Source organism: Oncorhynchus gorbuscha, linkage group LG05 (genome assembly GCF_021184085.1).
Source record: "Oncorhynchus gorbuscha isolate QuinsamMale2020 ecotype Even-year linkage group LG05, OgorEven_v1.0, whole genome shotgun sequence".
Taxonomy (NCBI): Eukaryota; Metazoa; Chordata; class Actinopteri; order Salmoniformes; family Salmonidae; genus Oncorhynchus; species Oncorhynchus gorbuscha.
The window spans coordinates 12,272,616-12,296,561 of record NC_060177.1 but is presented as its reverse complement, the minus strand read 5'-3'; the positions used below and the strand labels follow the sequence as shown (position 1 = coordinate 12,296,561).

The 23,946-nt window shown below is 43.0% G+C and overlaps 1 protein-coding gene across 2 annotated transcripts in view; it reads left to right on the top strand.

The window, feature by feature from the left end:
* Positions 1-19,992: 19,992 nt before the first annotated feature.
* The window catches only part of LOC124035531 (protein unc-13 homolog C-like), a 242,289-nt gene continuing 238,335 nt past the window's right edge, over positions 19,993-23,946 (top strand). For both annotated transcript variants that reach the window (XM_046348989.1, XM_046348988.1), the window contains exon 1: positions 19,993-21,250. In XM_046348989.1, the coding sequence (XP_046204945.1) occupies positions 20,131-21,250 (1,120 nt within the window). In that variant the 5' untranslated portion in view covers positions 19,993-20,130. The remainder of the gene's footprint in view (positions 21,251-23,946) is intronic.

The following is a 23,946-nucleotide window of genomic DNA, read 5'->3' as shown; positions in this document are numbered from 1 at the left end:
AGACAGTATATAGGTTACATTACTATAGACATTATATAGGCTAGATTACTGGAGATAGTTTATAGGTTAGATTACTAGTGACAGTATATAGGTTAAATTAGTAGAGACAGTATATAGGTTACATTACTATAGACATTATATAGGCTAGATTACTGGAGATAGTTTATAGGTTAGATTACTAGTGACAGTATATAGGTTAAATTAGTAGAGACAGTATATAGGTTACATTACTATAGACATTATATAGGTTAGACTAGTAGTGACAGTATATAGGTTAGACTAGTAGTGACAGTATATAGGTTAGATTACTAGTGACAGTATATAGGTTAGATTACTAGTGACAGTATATAGGTTAGACTAGTAGTGACAGTATATAGGTTAGACTAGTAGTGACAGTATATAGGTTAGACTAGTAGTGACAGTATATAGGTTAGACTAGTAGTGACAGTATATAGGTTAGACTAGTAGTGACAGTATATAGGTTAAATTAGTAGAGACAGTATATAGGTTAGATTACTAGTGACAGTATATAGGTTAGACTAGTAGTGACAGTATGTAGGTTAGACTAGTAGTGACAGTATATAGGTTAAATTAGTAGAGACAGTATATAGGTTAAATTAGTAGAGACAGTATATAGATTAGACTAGTAGTGACAGTATATAGGTTAAATTAGTAGAGACAGTATATAGGTTAGACTAGTAGTGACAGTATATAGGTTAAATTAGTAGAGACAGTATATAGGTTAGATTACTAGTGACAGTATATAGGTTAGACTAGTAGTGACAGTATGTAGGTTAGACTAGTAGTGACAGTATATAGGTTAAATTAGTAGAGACAGTATATAGGTTAAATTAGTAGAGACAGTATATAGATTAGACTAGTAGTGACAGTATATAGGTTAAATTAGTAGAGACAGTATATAGGTTAGACTAGTAGTGACAGTATATAGGTTAGACTAGTAGTGACAGTATATAGGTTATATTAGTAGAGACAGTATATAGGTTAGACTAGTAGTGACAGTATATAGGTTAAATTAGTAGAGACAGTATATAGGTTAGATTACTAGTGACAGTATATAGGTTAGATTACTAGTGACAGTATATGGGTTAGATTACTAGTGACAGTATATAGGTTAGACTAGTAGTGACAGTATATAGGTTAGACTAGTAGTGACAGTATATAGGTTAGACTAGTAGTGACAGTATATAGGTTAAATTAGTAGAGACAGTATATAGGTTAGATTACTAGTGACAGTATATAGGTTAGACTAGTAGTGACAGTATGTAGGTTAGACTAGTAGTGACAGTATATAGGTTAAATTAGTAGAGACAGTATATAGGTTAAATTAGTAGAGACAGTATATAGATTAGACTAGTAGTGACAGTATATAGGTTAAATTAGTAGAGACAGTATATAGGTTAGACTAGTAGTGACAGTATATAGGTTAGACTAGTAGTGACAGTATATAGGTTATATTAGTAGAGACAGTATATAGGTTAGACTAGTAGTGACAGTATATAGGTTATATTTGTAGAGACAGTATATAGGTTAAATTAGCAGAGACAGTATATGGGTTAGATTACTAGTGACAGTATATAGGTTAGACTAGTAGTGACAGTATAGAGGTTATATTAGTAGAGACAGTATATAGGTTAGACTAGTAGTGACAGTATATAGGTTAAATTAGTAGAGACAGTATATAGTTTAGATTTATGCAATGAGGCCTGAGGGGATGTGTTATACAGTATGGCCAATATACCACAGCTAAGGGCTGTTGTTTTGTACGACGCAACGTGGAGTGCCTGGATACAGCCCTTAGCTGTGGTATATTGGTCATACAGTATATCACAAACCCCTGATGAGCGTTATTGCTGTTATAAACTGGTTACCAACATGTCTTCTACCGTACTTCCCATTCTCTTTGCTGATGATACCAATTAGATTTTATCACACAAAAATGTTGATTCTCTAATTAATGAAGCCAACTCAGGCATGGACACGTTTTCTGAATGGTACCGGATAAACAAATCATCTCTGCATTCTAAAAAATCTACTTTTTTGTTATCATTAGTAAGAACAAGAAATATTGTACAATTATTTGCCAGAATCTTAATTGTTGGGAATGAAATGGAACAAGTCACATTGATGAAAGTTATCCTGGAAAGATCATATTCAACTTGTCTGCAGCAAAGTGATGAAATCTGTTGTTATCATCAGAAAGATTAGTGGTCTGGCTTGCTTCCTAACGGTAAACTGGTAACCTCCTCTAATTACCTGGAACCATCTGCACCTTTGTTTAAGAAACTCAATATCTTGTCTATTGATGACATTAATGTACGCCAATTATGCACTTTCATCTACAAATACTTCCCAGACAGTTTTTGTCTGGATTATTCCAGGTTCATTCTGAAATGCATCTATATAATACAAGACACTGTGATAACCTTCACCCTCCCCACTGTCACACCTCACATAGTCAATTCTCTGTCAGATACAGAGGTACCATACTGTATCTGGAATCTCTGTATCTGGAATTCTCACATTGCCAAAACATCATCATCCCTCAATAACTCCAAGCGAAGACTGGAGGTCAGCCTGATGAACCAAACTACTCAGTAATCTCCTCCACAAAGCATAACTCTCACACACTCAAGTGCACACACACATTTTGGGGGCTATTTTTTCGTCTTTACACATCAATTAATTTATACATTTTTAATTAGTAGGTTTGTTATCTGTTTTAACAAACTTTTTTTGTTTTGGTACTTATGTGTTGTATATATTATTTTGGTACTTATGTGTTGTATATATTATTTTGGTACTTATGTGTTGTATATATTATTTTGGTACTTATGTGTTGTATATATTATTTTGGTACTTATGTGTTGTATATATTATTTTGGTACTTATGTGCTATATATATTATTTTGGTACTTATGTGTTGTATATATTATTTTGGTACTTATGTGTTGTATATATTATTTTGGTACTTATGTGTTGTATATATTATTTTGGTACTTATGTGTTGTATATATTATTTTGGTACTTATGTGTTGTATCACGTCACCCCGCTCCTCCGTTCTCTCCACTGGCTTCCAGTTGAAGCTCGCATCCGCTACAAGACCATGGTGCTTGCCTACGGAGCTGTGAGGGGAACGGCACCTCAGTACCTCCAGGCTCTGATCAGGCCCTACACCCAAACAAGGGCACTGCGTTCATCCACCTCTGGCCTGCTCGCCTCCCTACCACTGAGGAAGTACAGCTCCCGCTCAGCCCAGTCAAAACTGTTCGCTGCCCTGGCCCCCCAATGGTGGAACAAACTCCCTCACGACGCCAGGACAGCGGAGTCAATCACCACCTTCCGGAGACACCTGAAACCCCACCTCTTTAAGGAATACCTAGGATAGGATAAGTAAATCCCTCTCACCCCCCCCCTTAAGTTTTAGATGCACTATTGTAAAGTGACTGTTCCACTGGATGTCATAGGGTGAATGCACCAATTTGTAAGTCGCTCTGGATAAGAGCGTCTGCTAAATGACTTAAATGTTATGTTAAATGTTATATTATTTTGGTACTTATGTGTTGTATAGTGTTTGTTGTGATGTGGTTTCATAAAAACACTTTCATGAAAAAAAGACTTTTTCCAACCACACTGTTTACAAATAATCTGTACATCACTTGTTTTCTTTGGTGCAATTAAATAAATAATTAGAGCAGTAAAAACAAATGCATTGTCATATATGGTCTGATATACCACAGCTGTCAGCCAATCAGCATTCAGGGCTCGAAAAACCCAGTTTGTAATAGCAGATATTCAACACTAGATATATAGTTTGTAGATTAGGTGATCTCCCCATTACTATTGAAAGCGTATTAAAACTCATTCAAGATTGCTGGGTCCCCTGTGGGATGGTTGAGCTAACGTAGGCTAATGCGATTAGCATGAGGTTGTAAGTAATAACAATATTTCCCAAGACATAGACGCATCTGATATTGGCAGAAAGCTTAAATTCTTGTTAGTCTAACTGCGCTGTCCAATTTACAGTAGTTACAGTGAAAGAATAACATGCTATTGTTTGAGGAGAGTGCACAGTTTTGAACATGAAAAGTTATTAATAAACAAATTAGGCACATTTGGGCAGTCTAGATACAACATTTGAACATTGCACATGCACTGCTGCCATCTAGTGGCCAATATCTAAATTGCACCTGGGCTGGAATAATACATTATGGCCTCTTGCATTTCAAAGATGATTGTTTGTATTATCTTTCACCAGATCTAATGTGTTATATTCTCCCACATTCCTTTCACATTTCCACAAACTTCAAAGTGTTTCCTTTCAAATGTTACCAAGAAAATGCATATCCTTACTTCAGGGCCTGAGCTAAAGGCAGTTAGATTTGTGTATGTCATTTTAGGCGAAAATTGAAAAAAAGGGCAGATCCTTAAGAGGTTTTAAGCATCTAGGGGTAAAAAACGCTATACCAATCCAGTCAAGTATAGAGCTGTAGTTACAGCACAATGATTTAGACTGGTAGATATACAGAATAGAGATTAAACTACTAGATATACAGCATAGAGATTAGACTGCAAGATATACAGCACAGCGATTAGACTGCTAGATATACAGCATAGAGATTAGACTGCAAGATATACAGCACAGCGATTAGACTGCTAGATATACAGCATATATATTAGACTGCTAGATATACAGCATAGAGATTAGACTGCAAGATATACAGCACAGCGATTAGACTGCTAGATATACAGCATATAGATTAGACTGCTACATATACAGCATGTAGATTAGACTGGGTGGGTGTGCTGTGCTAATGATTAGTGTGATAGTGGATGGGCGTGGGGCTATTATCACTGTTCTAGTGATGCGTACGCATACACACAGGCGTGCACACACACACAGACAATCCCGCTGACATTATCCCCCCCACACTCACACATTTATACACTTGACACCAGACGTCAAGGGGCATGATATTACACTGATCATCATGTTCCTCCATCAATAGAATTCATGTGGTGACGGAGAGAGAGCAGTCGGGCTGTGACTCAGGTGTGTGAAATAGAGGGAGAGCGAAAGGGAGAGAGAGACACCAAGAGAGAGAGACCAAGAGAGAGCGGGAGGGGGGAGATAGAGAGGGGGAGTGGGAGAGAGAGAGAGAGAGAGAGAGAGAGAGAGAGGGAGAGGGAGAGAGGGAGAGAGACAGAGAGAGAGAGAGAGAGAGAGAGAGCGGGAGGGGAGATAGAGAGGGGGAGTCGGAGTGGGAGTGGGAGAGAGAGAGAGAGAGAGAGAGAGAGAGGGGGGGATAGAGAGGGGGAGATAGAGAGGGGGAGTGGGAGAGAGAGACAGAGAGAGAGAGAGAGAGAGAGAGAGAGAGAGAGATGGACCTGGAGAAGAGTCCCCTAAGCAAGCTGGTCCCGGGGCTCTGTACACAAACACACCCCACAGAGCCCCAGGACAGCAACACAATTATACCCAACCAAATCATGAGAAAACAAAAATATAATTACTGGACACATTGGAAAGAATTAACAAAAAAAAGAGCAAACTAGAATGCTTTTTGGCCCTAAACAGAGAGTATACAGTGGCAGAATACCTGACCACTGTGACTGACCCAAACTTAAGGAAAGCTTTGACTAAGTACAGACTCAGTGAGCATAGCCTTGCTATTGCGAAAGGCTGCCGTAGGCAGACATGGAGAAGCAATTGACTTCATCATTACTTATTTTTGTAAGAAGTGTTGCTGAATGAACAGAAGTGTCAGTTTAAACTACTAGCACACAGCTCAGACACCCATGCATACCACACAAGACATACCACCAGAGATATCTTCACAGTCCCCAAGTCCAGAACAGACTATGGGCGGCACACAGTACTACATAGAGCCATGGCTACATGGATCTTTATTCCACATCAGGTAACACCTTAAAAATACACCTTATGGAAGAGTGAGGACTGTGAAGAGACACACAGGCACAGACACACATACACATGATAAGACTTGCGCTCTACACAAACGTACACATGGATGTTGTTTTGTAAATTGTATATAAATGCCTTAATGTTGATGGACTCCTGCTTTGGCAGCAGCTAATGGGTATCCTTAATAAATACAAATACAAATATAGGATTCACCAGTGAATTAGCTGTGACTCGGGTGTTCTAGATCAGATCTGATAAGCAGTCAAATATATATATTGACTTTCTGGTTAATTTAGGAAGCTAATCTTGACTATGGGTTGTTGTTTGTCAAGATAATTATACCATTACAATTTCAAGTCTATATTTCTTGAAAATATGGAGTTATTTCAGAATATTAAAGACAGCTGGCTGCCTCACTGATCCAGCTTTCTGGAACAGCCCTCATGTGACATCTGTCCCATCTGCTGATTGGCTAGGAAGCCATGTTAGTAATCAATCTGTGATTAGCTGTTTCAGTGAAAAATGTCTGCCATCTCTCTCTCTCATGCACACAGATCATTGCCCATCTAATTTAATTATATAAAAATCTCTCCTGGGTCCCATAAAGATATTTGCATATGAAGTTTTCCTGAGGGAGAGAGAGCGAGAATGTTTCATTTGTCAAACCCTAACTTGCCGATTCGGATGTAGCATTTCATAAAGGGAAACTCAGCTGTTTAATATGAACGTTGAGTCGCTGTCTCACTCCCAGATTCCCAGATACATAGTGCTCTGTGGTTTGAAGGCTCTCTTTCTGATCAAAGCTGAAACAGCCACAGGAGTCAGAACAGACTACAGTTACAATATCCACTAAGTCAAAGTAGTCACAGTCAGAGCAGACTACAGTTACAATATCCACTAAGTCAAAGTAGTCACAGTCAGAGCAGACTACAGTTACAATATCCACTAAGTCAAAGTAGTCACAGTCAGAGCAGACTACAGTTACAATATCCTCTAAGTCAAAGTAGTCACAGTCAGAGCAAACTACAGTTACAATATCCACTAAGTCAAAGTCGTCACAGTCAGAGCAGACTACAGTTACAATATCCACTAAGTCAAAGTAGTCACAGTCAGAGCAGACTACAGTTACAATATCCACTAAGTCAAAGTAGTCACAGTCAGAGCAGACTACAGTTACAATATCCACTAAGTCAAAATAGTCACAGCCAGAACAGACTACAGTTACAATATCCACTAAGTCAAAGTCGTCACAGTCAGAGCAGACTACAGTTACAATATCCACTAAGTCAAAGTAGTCACAGCCAGAACAGACTACAGTTACAATATCCACTAAGTCAAAGTCGTCACAGTCAGAGCAGACTACAGTTACAATATCCACTAAGTCAAAGTCGTCACAGTCAGAGCAGACTACAGTTACAATATCCACTAAGTCAAAGTAGTCACAGTCAGAACAGACTACAGTTACAATATCCACTAAGTCAAAATAGTCACAGTCAGAGCAGACTACAGTTACAATATCCACTAAGTCAAAATAGTCACAGTCAGAGCAGACTACAGTTACAATATCCACTAAGTCAAAGTCGTCACAGTCAGAACAGACTACAGTTACAATATCCACCAAGTCAAAGTAGTCACAGTCAGAACAGACTACAGTTACAATATCCACTAAGTCAAAGTAGTCACAGTCAGAGCAGACTACAGTTACAATATCCACTAAGTCAAAGTAGTCACAGTCAGAACAGACTACAGTTACAATATCCACTAAGTCAAAGTTGTCACAGTCAGAACAGACTACAGTTACAATATCCACTAAGTCAAAATAGTCACAGTCAGAACAGACTACAGTTACAATATCCACTAAGTCAAAGTAGTCACAGTCAGAACAGACTACAGTTACAATATCCACTAAGTCAAAGTAGTCACAATAGTGAGGGTACAGTTATTAAAGATAGTTTAGGAACAAATACATCTTGTTTACGCGGTGTCTAACAGTACAATATTTACAGTGGTGTCACAAGTCAAAGAACAGTAGGAATAGTACAACAAAGTACAGTCACCCGAGACAAAGTACAACGGTCAGAGTGGTCACAATGGTCAGAGTGGTCACAATGGTCAGAGTGGTCACAATGGTCAGAGTAGTCACAATGGTCAGAGTGGTCACAACGGTCAGAGTAGTCACAACGGTCAGAGTGGTCACAACGGTCAGAGTGGTCACAATGGTCAGAGTAGTCACAATGGTCAGAGTAGTCACAATGGTCAGAGTGGTCACAATGGTCAGAGTGGTCAACGGTCAGAGTAGTCACAATGGTCAGAGTGGTCACAACGGTCAAAGTGGTCACAACGGTCAGAGTAGTCACAATGGTCAGAGTGGTCACAATGGTCAGAGTAGTCACAATGGTCAGAGTGGTCACAATGGTCAGAGTAGTCACAGTGGTCAGAGTGGTCACAATGGTCAGAGTAGTCACAACGGTCAGAGTGGTCACAACGGTCAGAGTAGTCACAATGGTCAGAGTGGTCAGAGTGGTCACAATGGTCAGAGTAGTCACAATGGTCAGAGTGGTCACAACGGTCATTGTGGTCACAACGGTCAGAGTGGTCACAATGGTCAGAGTGGTCACAATGGTCAGAGTAGTCACAATGGTCAGAGTGGTCACAATGGTCAGAGTGGTCAGAGTGGTCAGAGTGGTCAGAGTAGTCACAATGGTCAGAGTGGTCAGAGTAGTCACAACGGTCAGAGTGGTCACAACGGTCAGAGTGGTCACAATGGTCAGAGTGGTCACAATGGTCAGAGTAGTCACAGTGGTCAGAGTGGTCACAATGGTCAGAGTAGTCACAACGGTCAGAGTGGTCACAACGGTCAGAGTAGTCACAATGGTCAGAGTGGTCAGAGTGGTCACAATGGTCAGAGTAGTCACAATGGTCAGAGTGGTCACAATGGTCAGAGTGGTCACAACGGTCAGAGTGGTCACAATGGTCAGAGTGGTCAGAGTGGTCACAATGGTCAGAGTGGTCACAATGGTCAGAGTGGTCAGAGTGGTCAGAGTAGTCACAGTGGTCAGAGTGGTCAGAGTGGTCACAACGGTCAGAGTGGTCACAACGGTCAGAGTGGTCACAATGGTCAGAGTGGTCACAATGGTCAGAGTAGTCACAATGGTCAGAGTGGTCACAATGGTCAGAGTGGTCAGGGTGGTCACAACGGTCAGAGTAGTCACAATGGTCAGAGTGGTCACAACGGTCAGAGTGGTCACAACGGTCAGAGTGGTCACAATGGTCAGAGTAGTCACAATGGTCAGAGTGGTCACAATGGTCAGAGTGGTCACAACGGTCAGAGTGGTCACAACGGTCAGAGTGGTCACAATGGTCAGAGTGGTCACAATGGTCAGAGTAGTCACAATGGTCAGAGTAGTCACAATGGTCAGAGTGGTCACAATGGTCAGAGTGGTCAGAGTAGTCACAATGGTCAGAGTGGTCAGATTAGTCACAATGGTCAGAGTGGTCACAATGGTCAGAGTAGTCACAATGGTCAGAGTGGTCACAATGGTCAGAGTAGTCACAATGGTCACAATGGTCAGAGTGGTCACAATGGTCAGAGTGGACACAATGGTCAGAGTGGTCACAATGGTCAGAGTAGTCACAATGGTCAGAGTAGTCACAATGGTCAGAGTAGTCACAATGGTCACAATGGTCAGAGTGGTCACAATGGTCAGAGTGGACACAATGGTCAGAGTGGTCACAATGATCAGAGTGGTCAGAGTAGTCACAATGGTCAGAGTGGTCACAATGGTCAGAGTGGTCAGATTAGTCACAATGGTCAGAGTGGTCACAATGGTCAGAGTAGTCACAATGGTCAGAGTGGTCACAATGGTCAGAGTGGTCACAATGGTCAGAGTGGTCAGAGTGGTCACAATGGTCAGAGTAGTCACAATCGTCAGAGTGGTCACAATGGTCAGAGTAGTCACAATGGTCAGAGTGGTCACAATGGTCAGAGTGGTCACAATGGTCAGAGTAGTCACAATGGTCAGAGTAGTCACAATGGTCAGAGTAGTCACAATGGTCACAATGGTCAGAGTGGTCACAATGGTCACAATGGTCACAATGGTCAGAGTAGTCACAATGGTCAGAGTAGTCACAATGGTCAGAGTAGTCACAATGGTCACAATGGTCAGAGTGGTCACAATGGTCAGAGTGGACACAATGGTCAGAGTGGTCACAATGGTCAGAGTGGTCACAATGGTCAGAGTGGTCACAATGGTCAGAGTGGTCACAATGGTCAGAGTAGTCACAATGGTCAGAGTAGTCACAATGGTCAGAGTAGTCACAATGGTCACAATGGTCAGAGTGGTCACAATGGTCAGAGTGGACACAATGGTCAGAGTGGACACAATGGTCAGAGTGGACACAATGGTCAGAGTAGTCACAATGGTCAGAGTGGTCACAATGGTCAGAGTGGTCACACTGAGACTTTGATTATATAGATGGTGTTAGGTTATATGGCGTTACAGTAGAGTGTTTAAAAAAGAGTGTGTTAAAATAGACTTGTTAAAGCAGACAGCGTTATAATTAAGAAATAAGGCACGAGGAGGTGTGGTATATATCACGGCTAAGCACTGTTCTTACATTTACATTACATTTACATTTAAGTCATTTAGCAGACGCTCTTATCCAGAGCGACTTACAAATTGGTGCATTCACCTTATGACATCCAGTGGGACAGTCACTTAACAATAGTGCATCTAAAACTTAGGGGGGGTGGGGTGAGAGGGATTACTTAACCTATCCTAGGTATTCCTTAAAGAGGTGGGGTTTCAGGTGTCTCCGGAAGGTGGTGATTGACTCCGCTGTCCTGGCGTCGTGAGGGAGTTTGTTCCACCATTGGGGGGCCAGGGCAGCGAACAGTTTTGACTGGGCTGAGCGGGAGCTGTACTTCCTCAGTGGTAGGGAGGCGAGCAGGCCAGAGGTGGATGAACGCAGTGCCCTTGTTTGGGTGTAGGGCCTGATCAGAGCCTGGAGGTACTGAGGTGCCGTTCCCCTCACAGCTCCGTAGGCAAGCACCATGGTCTTGTAGCGGATGCGAGCTTCAACTGGAAGCCAGTGGAGAGAACGGAGGAGCAGGGTGACGTGAGAGAACTTGGGAAGGTTGAACACCAGACGGGCTGCGGCGTTCTGGATGAGTTGAAGGGGTTTAATGGCACAGGCAGGGAGCCCAGCCAACAGCGAGTTGCAGTAATCCAGACGGGAGATGACAAGTGCCTGGATTAGGACCTGCGCCGCTTCCTGTGTGAGGCAGGGTCGTACTCTGCGGATGTTGTAGAGCATGAACCTACAGGAACGGGCCACCGCCTTGATGTTAGTTGAGAACGACAGGGTGTTGTCCAGGATCACGCCAAGGTTCTTGGCGCTCTGGGAGGAGGACACAATGGAGTTGTCAACCGTGATGGCGAGATCATGGAACGGGCAGTCCTTCCCCGGGAGGAAGAGCAGCTCCGTCTTGCCGAGGTTCAGCTTGAGGTGGTGATCCGTCATCCACACTGATATGTCTGCCAGACATGCAGAGATGCGATTCGCCACCTGGTCATCAGAAGGGGGAAAGGAGAAGATTAATTGTGTGTCGTCTGCATAGCAATGATAAGAGAGACCATGTGAGGTTATGACAGAGCCAAGTGACTTGGTGTATAACGCGGAGTGCCTGGATACAGCCCTTAGCCGTGGTATATTGGCCATATACCACAAACCCCCGAGGTGCCTTATTGCTAATATAATCAGGTTACCAACGTAATTAACTGTAAAAATAAATGGTATATGGTCTGATATACCACTTCTGTCAGCCAATCAGCATCCAGGGCTCGAACCACCCAGTTTATAATGGAGTGTTGATAGCTACGTGTCTAATTTTTGATTTTGGCATCAGTTCATAAACTCACACTGTGGCTTTGCTTAAATAGATGGTGTTGGAAAAGTGTGTTAAAACACATGGTTTTAAGATAAAGTGTTTTCTAGGAGACTGTTACAACAGAAATAATCATAATGGAGTGTTGATAGCTACGTGTCTAATCTTTGGTTTTGGCGTCAGTTCATAAACTCACAATGAGGTCTTGATTATCTCTGTCTGGCTTCCTGGAGCTCACTTTCAGACCTGCTGATTGGGTAGCTATAGATCAGGGGTGTGGCATGCTGTGGTAGTGTGGCCTGGGGATTGGCTACGTACAGTAAAGATCAGATTTTCTTCCCTTCTCCTACCCTGCGCTCTCATAAAGACCCATATAAAGACTAATTATATTAGAACAGTCCAATAAACAGATCAAATAGAATATAAAATAATAGAATAGAATATTATGGAATATAATATAATACATATGTGATTGTATTCTATGTTATTTTGGGTTACAAATAATACGTACATAACAAGAAAGATAAGTGTAGAGTATTTTATCCCAGTCCCAGAGGATAGCACATGAACATATTCATTCAGGAAAACAATTCTTTCCAAAGTGGTCCTCCTGGGACAGTGAGTGTTTTGAGGTCCAGGAGTGATAGGCTTAATCTGGGTCTGGAAAAGGAGCCCTGGACTGCAGGTCTGTCTGGCCAGAGTCCAGGCAGAACATCCCACAGATGAGTGGTGACCAGGGTTCCGTCCCAAATGGCCCCCTGTTCCGTACATAGTGCACTACTTTTGATCCTAGCCCTAGTTAAAAGTAGTGCACCATGTAGGGAATAGGGGGGCATGTGGGATGGAGCCTTAGAGAACAAGAGAACCCTGACCTCTCAGAGAAGACAATTGCATTACAGTCACATTACATTGGAGAAGGAGCAGTGTCAATCAGTCACAGCCCAGCACTGTGTGTGTATCCAAAATGGTACCCTATACCCTATATAGTGTACCATAGGGCTCTAATTAAAAGTAGTGCACACTACAGTATATAGGGAATAGGTGCCAATTGGGACCCATCCTGTAACAGATCTTAGTACACATCTGTAATGACAGTTGTTTACCTTTATATTATATTAGGGACGACACTTTCTGAGGTTCTAGTTGCAGGCTGTAGCTTTGTAATACCAACACTTATATTGACTATACAACTAGAAGTATGTCATGTCCCCAACATTTTACTAAATGGAAAATGTTTGTTTTTTGCAAGGGTTCATGTGTGCAATATGTGGGCTGTATTTGTAGCCTACATAGACTTTACATGGAGGTTTTATGTTCATTCTGCAGAGACTTAATCCCTACACCAGGCTTTTTAGCTCCTTACGTTACTAAATACACCGAAAATAATGTAAACGAAACTTTCAACAATTACAGTTCATTTAAGTAAATCAGTCAATATAAATTCATTATTAGGCCCTAATCTATGTAGTTCATATGACTAGGAATACAGATATGCATCTGTTGGTCACCGATACATTTAAAAAAGTTGGGGCTTGGATCAGAAAACCATTCAGTATCTGGTGTGACCACCATTTTCCTCATGTCCTTCACATAGAGTTGATCAGGCACTTGATTGTGACCTATGGAATATTGTCCCACTCCTCTTCGATGGCTTTGCGAAGTTGCTGGATTTTGGCAGAAACTGGAACACGCTGTCATACACGTCGATTCAGAGCATCCCAAACATGCTCAATTGGTGGTGACATGTCTGGTGAGTATGCAGGCCATGGAAGAACTGGGACATATCAGCTTCCAGGAATTGTGTACAGATCCTTGCGACATGGAGCCGTGCATTATCATGCTGATACATAAGGCGGCAGTGGGCCTCAGGATCTCGTCACAGTATCTCTGTGCATTCAAATTGCCATCCATAGAATGCAGTTGTGCCAGTGGCCATCGAAGGTGAGAATTTGTCCACTGAAGTCAGTTACGAAGCCAAACTGCAGTCAGGTCAAGACCCTGCTGAGGACGACGAGCACGCAGATGAGCAGTTTGTGCAGAAATTCTTTGGTTGTGCAAACCCACAGTTTCATCAGCTGTCTGGGTGGCTGGTCACAGCTAATCTCGCAGGAGAAGAAGACGGATGTGGAAGTCCTGGTCTGGCGTGGTTACATGTTGTCGGTTGGACATACTGCCAAATTCTATAAAACGTTGTTGTAGGCGGCTTATGGTAGACAAATTAACATTCAATTATCTGGCAACAGCTCTGGTGGACATTCCTGCAGTCAGTATGCCAATTGCACGCTCCCTCAAAACTTGAGACATATCTGGCATTGCATTGTGTGACAAATTTTAGAGTGTCCTTTTATTGTCCCCAGTACAAGCTCCACCTGTGTAATGTATAATCAGCTACTTGATATGCCACACTTGTCAGGTGGTAGAAGAGAAACGCTCACTAGATTTTTGTGTATATGGAATATTTCTGGGATCTTTCATTTCAGCACATGAAACATGGGACCAACACTTTACATGTTGTGTTTATATTTTTGTTCAGTACACATTGAAAAGCACATTGAGAAAGTAACATCTGAAATAATCTCCTAGCTATCACCATATAAAGTAGCACGCCTGTTGAATGCAAAATGGTCTGTTGTTGAAGCCAAGTGACCCAGCCCATGTTGTTAGACAGCCCAGCAGTAAAGGCTAATGCTGATGCTATGTTTCACAGACCATTTCACGTGAGCATTGTGTGTGTGTGTGTGTGTGTGTGTGTGTGTGTGTGTGTGTGTGTGTGTGTGTGTGTGTGTGTGTGTGTGTGTGTGTGTGTGTGTGTGTGTGTGTGTGTGTGTGTGTGTGTGTGTGTGTGTGTGTGTGTGTGTGTGTGTGTGTGTGTGTGAGAGAGAGAGAGAGAGTGTATCTGTGGTCATAAGACTATGAATGCATAAGTGGTTAAACCCCTGAACTAATGTGGAGCAGCTGCCGACTTAAGCTCCACAACAGTCCCCTCTCACTGGCTGCCTCTCCTGACCAGTGACAGTCAATCACAACCAACATCTCACAGCTAGCCAATCACATCCAGCAATTCAAAGCTGCTTGTTCACAGCTAGCCAATCACATCCAGCAATTCATAGCTACTCGCTCACAGCTAGCTGCTCACAATCCAATCGCTTCCAACCAATCGAATACAGCCACTCCTAGCTAGCTGCTCAGCTAGCCCATCAGATCCAGACCCCCCTCGCCAGCCATTCACAGGTAGCCAATCATGGGGGGCCTGATTCGGGATTGAGATAAGCGTGCACAATTTGGACCTTCGTGTAAGGCATGCGTTGATGTTGGATAATGGGAGACTTAAGTGAAAACTTAAGATAAGCGCACGGATCTAATATCAGAATACCATCCAGAGAGAGAGAGGCTTTGGGGTTCATCCCTGTGTTGCTCAGTCAGGGCACCTAATCCCACAGTTGTGGTGTAAATCTCAATTGGCACACTATTCCCTTATTCCCTTAGTATTGCAATACTGCTAAAGCCCTCAGCCATGTTATTTCAATGATTGTAGTGCTCTACTTCTGCCTTAGAGCCCTATGGCAATAATAAGACCTGATCAACTCTCATAATGTAAATCATAATAATAAATCATAATAATGATCATATGTACAGTATTTCGCCCAAACCTTTCTATAATAGCGATCTTTGTGAGCCAGAATAGAAAGCACCAGCCTCTGGGGGCATGGTGTGTAATGGGTCAGAAACAGGACATATCTCAGTCTGCCCCAGTAGAGATACCAGGACTGATCTGGGTCAGGGAGTAATGACGTTACTATATCGAACACATTAAAACCATGCATACTCAGTACTATCTAGACCCAGTCACTGGGTTCAGACCCACTCATTTCACTGAGTCTCTAATTTGAGATGAATAAAATATAGCTAGTTATTTTATCCTGATTAACACAGTGTCAGAGCGTGGTTAGATTGTAATTGTGTATTTACCTCGGGCGAGCAAGAGAGCCGGGCCTCCACAGCAGTATGTGGGGACATTGTGTGTTGGAGCATTATGATGTGTATGTGTGTGTGTGGTGTTTGTGTGTGAGGTGGTGTATCAGAGCATTTTAACTACTGCAGTAATTATAGCCTGCCTCCTGCTGTAAAAAGGATGCATATAAATGTGGCCATTGGCTCTATTGACAGTGAGAAATCCATACACACACACATACACACACAGCCTACACATTCACGCAAACACACACGCAAGGTATGCATTCACGCACATACACACGTATGCAGACATATACACACAACTACACACACACACACACACTTCACCATAAAAGCACTAGCAGAAGATTCTAATAGTGGACAGTCTACTTAAATGTATTTTTGTTGTGATGCATGGACCTCTTACTTTATTTTACCTAAATTAAATCAACCATACTCATTGGTTGTGGATTGTGTGAATCCCATCCTACTACAGTCTTTGACGGTCCACAGTGAGCCTGTGACGATTTCCCCAGTGTGAAACTGTAGATATTATGGATTTTTATGTGTGGCTCGCAGGGTTTCACCTCAATTATATCAGACTAATCCTTCTACATGACAAGAGCATTGCTGTTTTCTTCCTTTTTGCAATCCTAATATGTCTGTGGGCTATATTATCTGATGATAAAGTATCTGTGTCCTAGCATATCTGTGTGCTAGTATCTCTGTGTGCTAGGATCTCTGTATGCTAGTATATCTGTGTGCTAGTATATCTGTGTGCTAGTATATCTGTGTGCTAGTATCTCTGTGTGCTAGTATCTCTGTGTGCTAGTATCTCTGTGTGATAGTATCTCTGTGTGCTAGTATATCTGTGTACTAGTATATCTGTGTGATAGTACATCTGTGTGTGCCTGAGTGTCTGTGTGCTAGAGTATCACTGTGCTAAATTATGTCTGTGCGATAGTACATCTGTTCTATAGTTCCAATGTGTTATAGTATCTGTGCTAGAATATCTCTGTTATAGTATCTATATGCTACAGTATGTTTCTTCTATGCCTTTACTAACAGTTCCTATTGTTTCTCTCTTTTTGCAGAGCAATGCGTCTGGTCCTGTGGAGAGCCAGTGGATTTCACAGTGATTCCCGTCCACCACTCGGATATACAGAGTTGAAGTTTTGACACAAGCTCTTCTAAGTAGGCCTGTCAGAGTTGTGTGTCTGCCTGGGGGTTGACACTCCCTCCTCCCCACTCCTCCACCAACACCACCGCTGGCTCCTTCACCGCTGGCTCCTCAGTCCGAGCAGAGCTGCTCCACTGCATCTTTAATAGACATCTCTCAAAGCATTGCCTTCCATGGTTTCTGCCCTGCTCCAGACCCTATCATCTTATATCGTGAAGATTTGCAAAGGAATGTTTACAAAGAAATTGGCGAATCCCACAAAGAAGAAAGAGAGTAGCGACAATAAAGAGCACAAATTGACCACCACTGATTTGCGTGACCAAGATAACCTGACGCCGACACTCTCCACCACTCTGAAAACCACAGTGAAAAAAATCAGCAAATGCTCTTCGGCACGTAACATCTCTCTTGAATTAGACGACGGAAAGAACAACTGCTCCTCTCTCTCACCGACTTTCAGTTACCGTGTAGCGATAGCGAACGGACTCCCGAAAAATGCTCTTCTGCTGAACAATAATGAGAGTATCTTCCAGGAGATCCTCTCCATCAATAGCGAATACTCTGACTCCCCTGAGTGAGGTCAAACCTGTGCGTAGATTCGATGAGCAGAAATCTCACACCATGCCAGTGAGACGGAACAGGAAGAGCCTCATTAGTCTGGCGCCCTCCGATGGCAGCTCAGAGGGTGAGAGGGTGGAGCGCTCAAGTCTGCACACTCTCCGACTTGGAGCGCTACGCAAGCTGAGGAAATGGAAAAAGAGTCAGGAGTGCGTGTCTTCGGACTCCGAGGTGAGCAACTGGAGGAAGACCCTGGGTATCCGGAGCAAGTCCCTGGACCGGGCTGGGCGGCAGCAGAAGTCGACCTCTGCCTTAGAAGCCGGCTCCAGCTCTACAGGCTGCATCAACCAAACCCAGGATGTGATGGAAATGATCTTTAAGGAGCTGCAGGGCATCAGCCAGATCGAGACAGAGCTTTCAGAGCTCAGGGGACACGTCAATGCCCTGAAGAACTCCATCGATGAGATCTCCTCCAGTGTGGAGGTGGTGCAGACCGAGATCGAACAACTGCGTACTGGCTTTGTCCAGTCCCGGAGAGAGACGCGAGACATCCACGACTACATCAAGCAGGTCAGCCACCAGGCCAACAAGGCCAGTCTGAGGTTCATAAACGTCCCTGAGGAGAAGCTGGAGAAAACTGAGAGTCTCATCTATCACATTCTAATGGACAAAATGGGATTTGCTGAAGCACATAAAACACTTAAAATAGAGCTAGCACATCGGTTAGGGCAACAAAGAGAATGTTCCAATGCAAAACCTAGGCCTATTATTGTAATATTCTCAACCCCCTCAGATAGAGATTTAGTTTTGAAAAAATGCTACAAACTGAAGGGGACTGGTATATCTGTATCCACTGATAGCTTAACGACTCATGATGTGAAGGAAAAGAAAGATAAAGGAGAAATGTCCTCTTCTCAAACCTACGAGAGCATGGACATTAAGGTCTCAGCCAAGGACAAAGCTGAGAGTGATGACTGGGACTCTATGGACAGTGACAAGGAGCTAGACGAACTAAACAGGAACAAATATGCAATGGTGGTGTCTAAGCCCGTTCACAAACATAAAGCAGATAAAAAGAGGCACGGTCACCATGAGCACGGTAGCCGGTCTGCGGATGAGGCAGGCTACTCTGCCTCAGTTCACTACGCTGATGACTCCTATGATGAGTCTGACAAAGCCTCCAAGCCCTACTATGGGGACCTCACCCCCGGCTGGCTATCTCAGAGCGACTACTCCACACCCAAGCTCAGCCGCTCCGAGTCTGACTGCTCCAAGCTCTGCCAGTCCTACTCTGAAGACTTCTCAGAGAGCCAGTACTTCAGCCGGCCCAATGGAAGCTCTCTACTATCCTCCTCAGACCAGGAGCTGTGGCAGAGGAAGCAGGAGGACATGGCGTCATCGTGGTACGCCAGCCAGACCCTCAGCCAGGAGAACCCTCCGTACACCGAACCCAACGAGGCCGAGACCACAGAGACCATTGACAGTGGGGTGAGCAATGGGCTGGTCTGCATGTCTGGGGATAGGAGCCATTACAGCGGCTCACAGCTGTCTCTGCAGGGAGACCTCTCCCCATGGAAGGACTGGCCTCACCTTGAGCAGGGAGCAGACTCCGGGCTGGATGCTTCCACAGAGCAGAACCTGGTGTCTGAGGTCAGCAGCCCCTTTGACCCAGCTGCCATCCCTGGCTTCCCTGAGAACATCACCAAATGTCAGGAGGTGGACCTGGCATTTGAAGGAGAGGAGACTTTCATGTTGGATATGGTGGATAGCAACCTGTTGGACACCACCCCCCTGGAGATCACCAAACAGGAGAGTGCCCGGCTGGGTAGTGCTCCCCCCACTACTCTTTATACAGCCCCTATCGTAGCGAAAGAAACTGTTGTAACACCACCTGTCCATAAGCCTACAGCTAAAGAGACTGCTAAAACACTTCCTAAAGAAACTCCTAAAGCAGCTCCTAAAGCTAAAACACCTCCTAAAGAGTTAGCTAAAACTGTTCCTAAAGAGGTTGCTAAAGCTATTCCTAAAGAGATTGCAAAAACTATTTCTATAGAGGTTGCAAAAGCTATTCCTAAAGAGATTGCTAAAACTATTCCTATAGAGGTTGCTAAAATTATTCCTACAGAGGTTGCCAAAACACCTAAAGAGGTTGCTAAAACTATTCCTAAAGAGGTTGCCAAAACACCTAAAGAGGTTGCTAAAACTATTCCTAAAGAGGTTGCTAAAACTATTCCTAAAGAAGTTTCTAACACTATTTATAAAGTGACTTCTAAACCGGCAAAAGAGGTTGCTAAATCAATTGCTGAAGAGGCAGCTAAAACTATTAAACTAAGAGAAACAGCCAAAATGATTCCTAAAGAGAATGTTAAAACACCTCCTAAAGAAATTGTTAAAGCTATTCATACAGAGGCTCCTAAAACACCTCTGAAAGACACTCCCAAAACAAGTCCAAAAGACACTCCCAAAACAAGTCCAAAAGACACTCCCAAAACAAGTCCAAAAGAGACTGTGAAAATACTTCCCAAAGACACTCCTAAAACAAGTCCAAAAGAGGCTGTGAAAACACCTCCAAAAACACTTCTAAAACTCGTCCAAAAGAGACACCTAAAATGGTTCCTAAAGGGGCATCTAACACACTTCCTAAAATGGCAGCTAAAGAAGCCCCTGAACTATCCACCCAAACATTCCCTGAGCTTGATGTCAAACACAGCTTCCAACCGAGCCAGACCAAGTCATCCACCATGTACCGTAGCCAGAGCGAGATCCGGTCCGAGAATGTTGTAGAGGAGGTGCCCAAGTCCTGGAGCAGCCGTCTCAGTATCGACCTCACCGACAAAGCTCCGTCCTTTAGCTTTGGGTTCGGCTCCACCCTGAAGAAGGCAAAATCAGCCCTGGAGGTGGTGTGGAAGTCAGGCCCTCCACCTAGTGCCACTCCCCCGGAGCCACCCCCAGACTCAGGCTCCTTCATGGGCCGCTTCCGCACACTGTCCACATCCACGGCCAACGACTCCAGCACCACTATTGACTCAGACGTCTACACAGATTCCTTAGTCTACAAGGCTGAAGATGAAGATGAGGCTGCCGCTGGTGACCAGCTGGAGGACAACGAGACTGCCTATGTAGGGGTGATGGAGCAGGTCCTGGCCAACCTGGAGAACCGGTCCAACGCCAACGACACAGAAGAGACAGAGGAGTTTGAGGAGCCCATACTGGATTATGATCCTGATGCCTCTCAGGATTATGTCTCTGAAGACTATGAGGCTACCACCCAGGATTATGAGGACTCTGATGAAGTTGAGGCCACCCAGGAGGCTGCAGTCGTTCTGGTGTATGACTGTAGTCTGGACGAGCAGTACAACGAGGAGTACAGTGAGGATTACGTTGATGATGTCATGACGGGGGACATGGCAGAGGACACAGCAGAGTATGAGGCCATGGTGGAGTATGTCGAGGTGGAGGAGCCTGACGAGGAGGAAGAAGAGGAGGAGGAGGAGGAAGAGGAGTTAATGGAGGACATGGAAGAGGGGGATGAGATGGAGGAGGCCTCCGAAGCGTCTGCGTCGGAGAGGAAGGTAAACCTAGAGGATGAGAACAAAAACATTCCGGAGAAGAAGGAGATGCCTGCAGAGGCTCCACCCAAAAAGCGAATCCGTCCCACGTTTAAGGAGGCTGCGCTGAGGGCCTACAGGAAGCAGATGGATGAGCTTCAGCAGCAGATCCTGGCTGGAGGTAGCTACACCTTCTCTTTACTACATTTTACTTCACTTTACTACACTACACTTTACTTCACTTTACTACACTTTACTACACATTAAACCTGATCTGGTTCGCACTGTATAACTGCTATGGTAGTTGTCATGCCAAGTGTGACCATTGGATCTGGAAAGACAGCACAAACAGATCTGGGACGAGGCTGCTACACTTTGTCTTCTCTCTTTACTCATCTTTGGCATTGTACCAGTGTAGTGCAGAAAGGGTTACATTATATTACTCAGAGCTTTACTCAGTTCAGGTCATAAGGTTCAAATTATGGTATGTATGTAATAACAAAGTCATTACATTATCCACTGTGGATATCAGTCATACAGTTAACAGTACAGTAGCATGTAAAGTATGCACTATAAAATAGATATGTTTGTGTACTATCTTTTATCCATGACATTTGAACACAGACATTTATCGGAGATGTGGAATGATTGGTGTCAGTTGAACATGTCTTTGGAAGAGAATCGTTGAGGATCAGACTGAGGCCTGTAGTGGAATATGTATGAGCTCCTGGAAACCCCCAGCATCTGTTCCACCGGTGTTGGGATTTCGGGGACTTTTAGGTTGACTTTGACTGTTTGATTTGCTCCTGGCATCTTCTGGAATTGGTCATTGATTTTGTGCTTGATGCTAATATGAAGGGACGACTGTTTTCTTTGATTGTGGGCAAGGTTAGTGTCAGGGTTAGAGGTATGTATAACATAATCCTTGTGGTGCAGCACTTTATAGCTGACTTAAACTGATGGATTTTTATTTTAGAATGCAAGGGTCATTTTTCAGTTGGAGAGTTGATTTTTGTGAGTATGTCTCTTCCTCATGAACATTTTATGGCTCTAAAATGGTACAACACCCATGTTCCAGGGCACAATGAAAATCAGATTAGCTCAGACTCAAACAACATGGGTTCCATCCATTACCATCGACCATCAGGGATATTCGGACAATGAAAGCAAAAGAACGCACTGTTTCTGACAGCTTAGAAATATGAACTAAAAACTAAACCTCAAATTCAAGTGGTGTGTGTTTACCATGCCTGGAGCCACATTAGCCTTTCCATTTAGTGAACTAGGTCTATTCTCCACATTACCCTTTCCATTTAGTGAACTAGTTCTATTCTCCACATTACCCTTTCCATTTAGTGAACTAGGTCTATTCTCCACATTACCCTTTCCATTTAGTAAACTAGGTCTATTCTCCACATTACCCTTTCAATTTAGTGGACTAGGTCTATTCTCCACATTAGCCTTTCCATTTAGTGAACTAGGTCTATTCTCCACATTAGCCTTTCCATTTAGTGGACAAGGTCTATTCTCCACATTAGCCTTTCTATTTAGTGAACTAGGTCTATTCTCCACATTACCCTTTCCATTTAGTGGACAAGGTCTATTCTCCACATTAGCCTTTCTATTTAGTGAACTAGGTCTATTCTCCACATTAGCCTTTCCATTTAGTGAACTAGGTCTATTCTCCACATTAGCCTTTCCATTTAGTGAACTAGGTCTATTCTCCACATTAGCCTTTCCATTTAGTGAACTAGGTCTATTCTCCACATTACCCTTTCCATTTAGTGAACTAGGTCTATTCTCCACATTACCCTTTCCATTTAGTGAACTAGGTCTATTCTCCACATTACCCTTTCCATTTGGTGAACTAGGTCTATTCACCACATTACCTTTTCCATTTAGTGAACTAGGTCCATTCGCCACATTACCCTTTCCATTTAGTGAACTAGGTCTATTCTCCACATTTGCTTAAAAATGCTCATTTTGATTAAAGTGAATATTAGATTTGTTTTGTTACACCTCAAAAAGCATGATTTAATGAATCTGATTAGACTTACTGGAATAATGCTTTTTTCTGCAGCTCTGGTTTGCAGACAAAACCGCAAGCTTAATAAAACAAACATATGGCCAAAGAAAAATGATTTCTCGGTCTGTATAAGTGGTTATTATTGATTTAGTGAAGCAAACAATGAATTGTTTTAAGTGGAATTGAAGAAAGGTTTTTAAATCAGAGCTATGGCGAGACCAGGGGAATAGCCCGTCTCTTGTTTAAAGTGAACAACTCTTGACCTACATGTGGTAGCAGCTATAGTGCATGGCTACACTCACAGCACAGCACACACACACACACACACACACACACACACACACACACACACACACACACACACACACACACACACACACACACACACACACACACACACACACACACACACACACACACACACACACACACACACACACACACACACACACACACACACACACACACACACACAGTTCAGATATGGCTACAGCTACAGCTGCTGTTGTTGTTATTAATTATTATTTTGTCATTACTAGTTATTTTGCTATTGTTTATTCTATTGCTATTGCTAAATCTATTTCTATTGGTAATTCAAATTTATTCGACAATTGCTAGACCCTAATCTATTTTTATTTCTACAGCTACGACATTACTGTACATGCATGAATACAGCTACAGCTACTTACAGCTACAGCTATTGCTACTAACACTGCTATTGTTGGTGTTAGTGTTACAGCTGCCACTACTGTATTGAGATGATAATTTGTGCTCCCAAGGGCATTCTCTAACCAGGTCAGCCTTTCTTAAAATATTTATATGAGTTTTGTATGGTAGTGTACTGTAGTGTA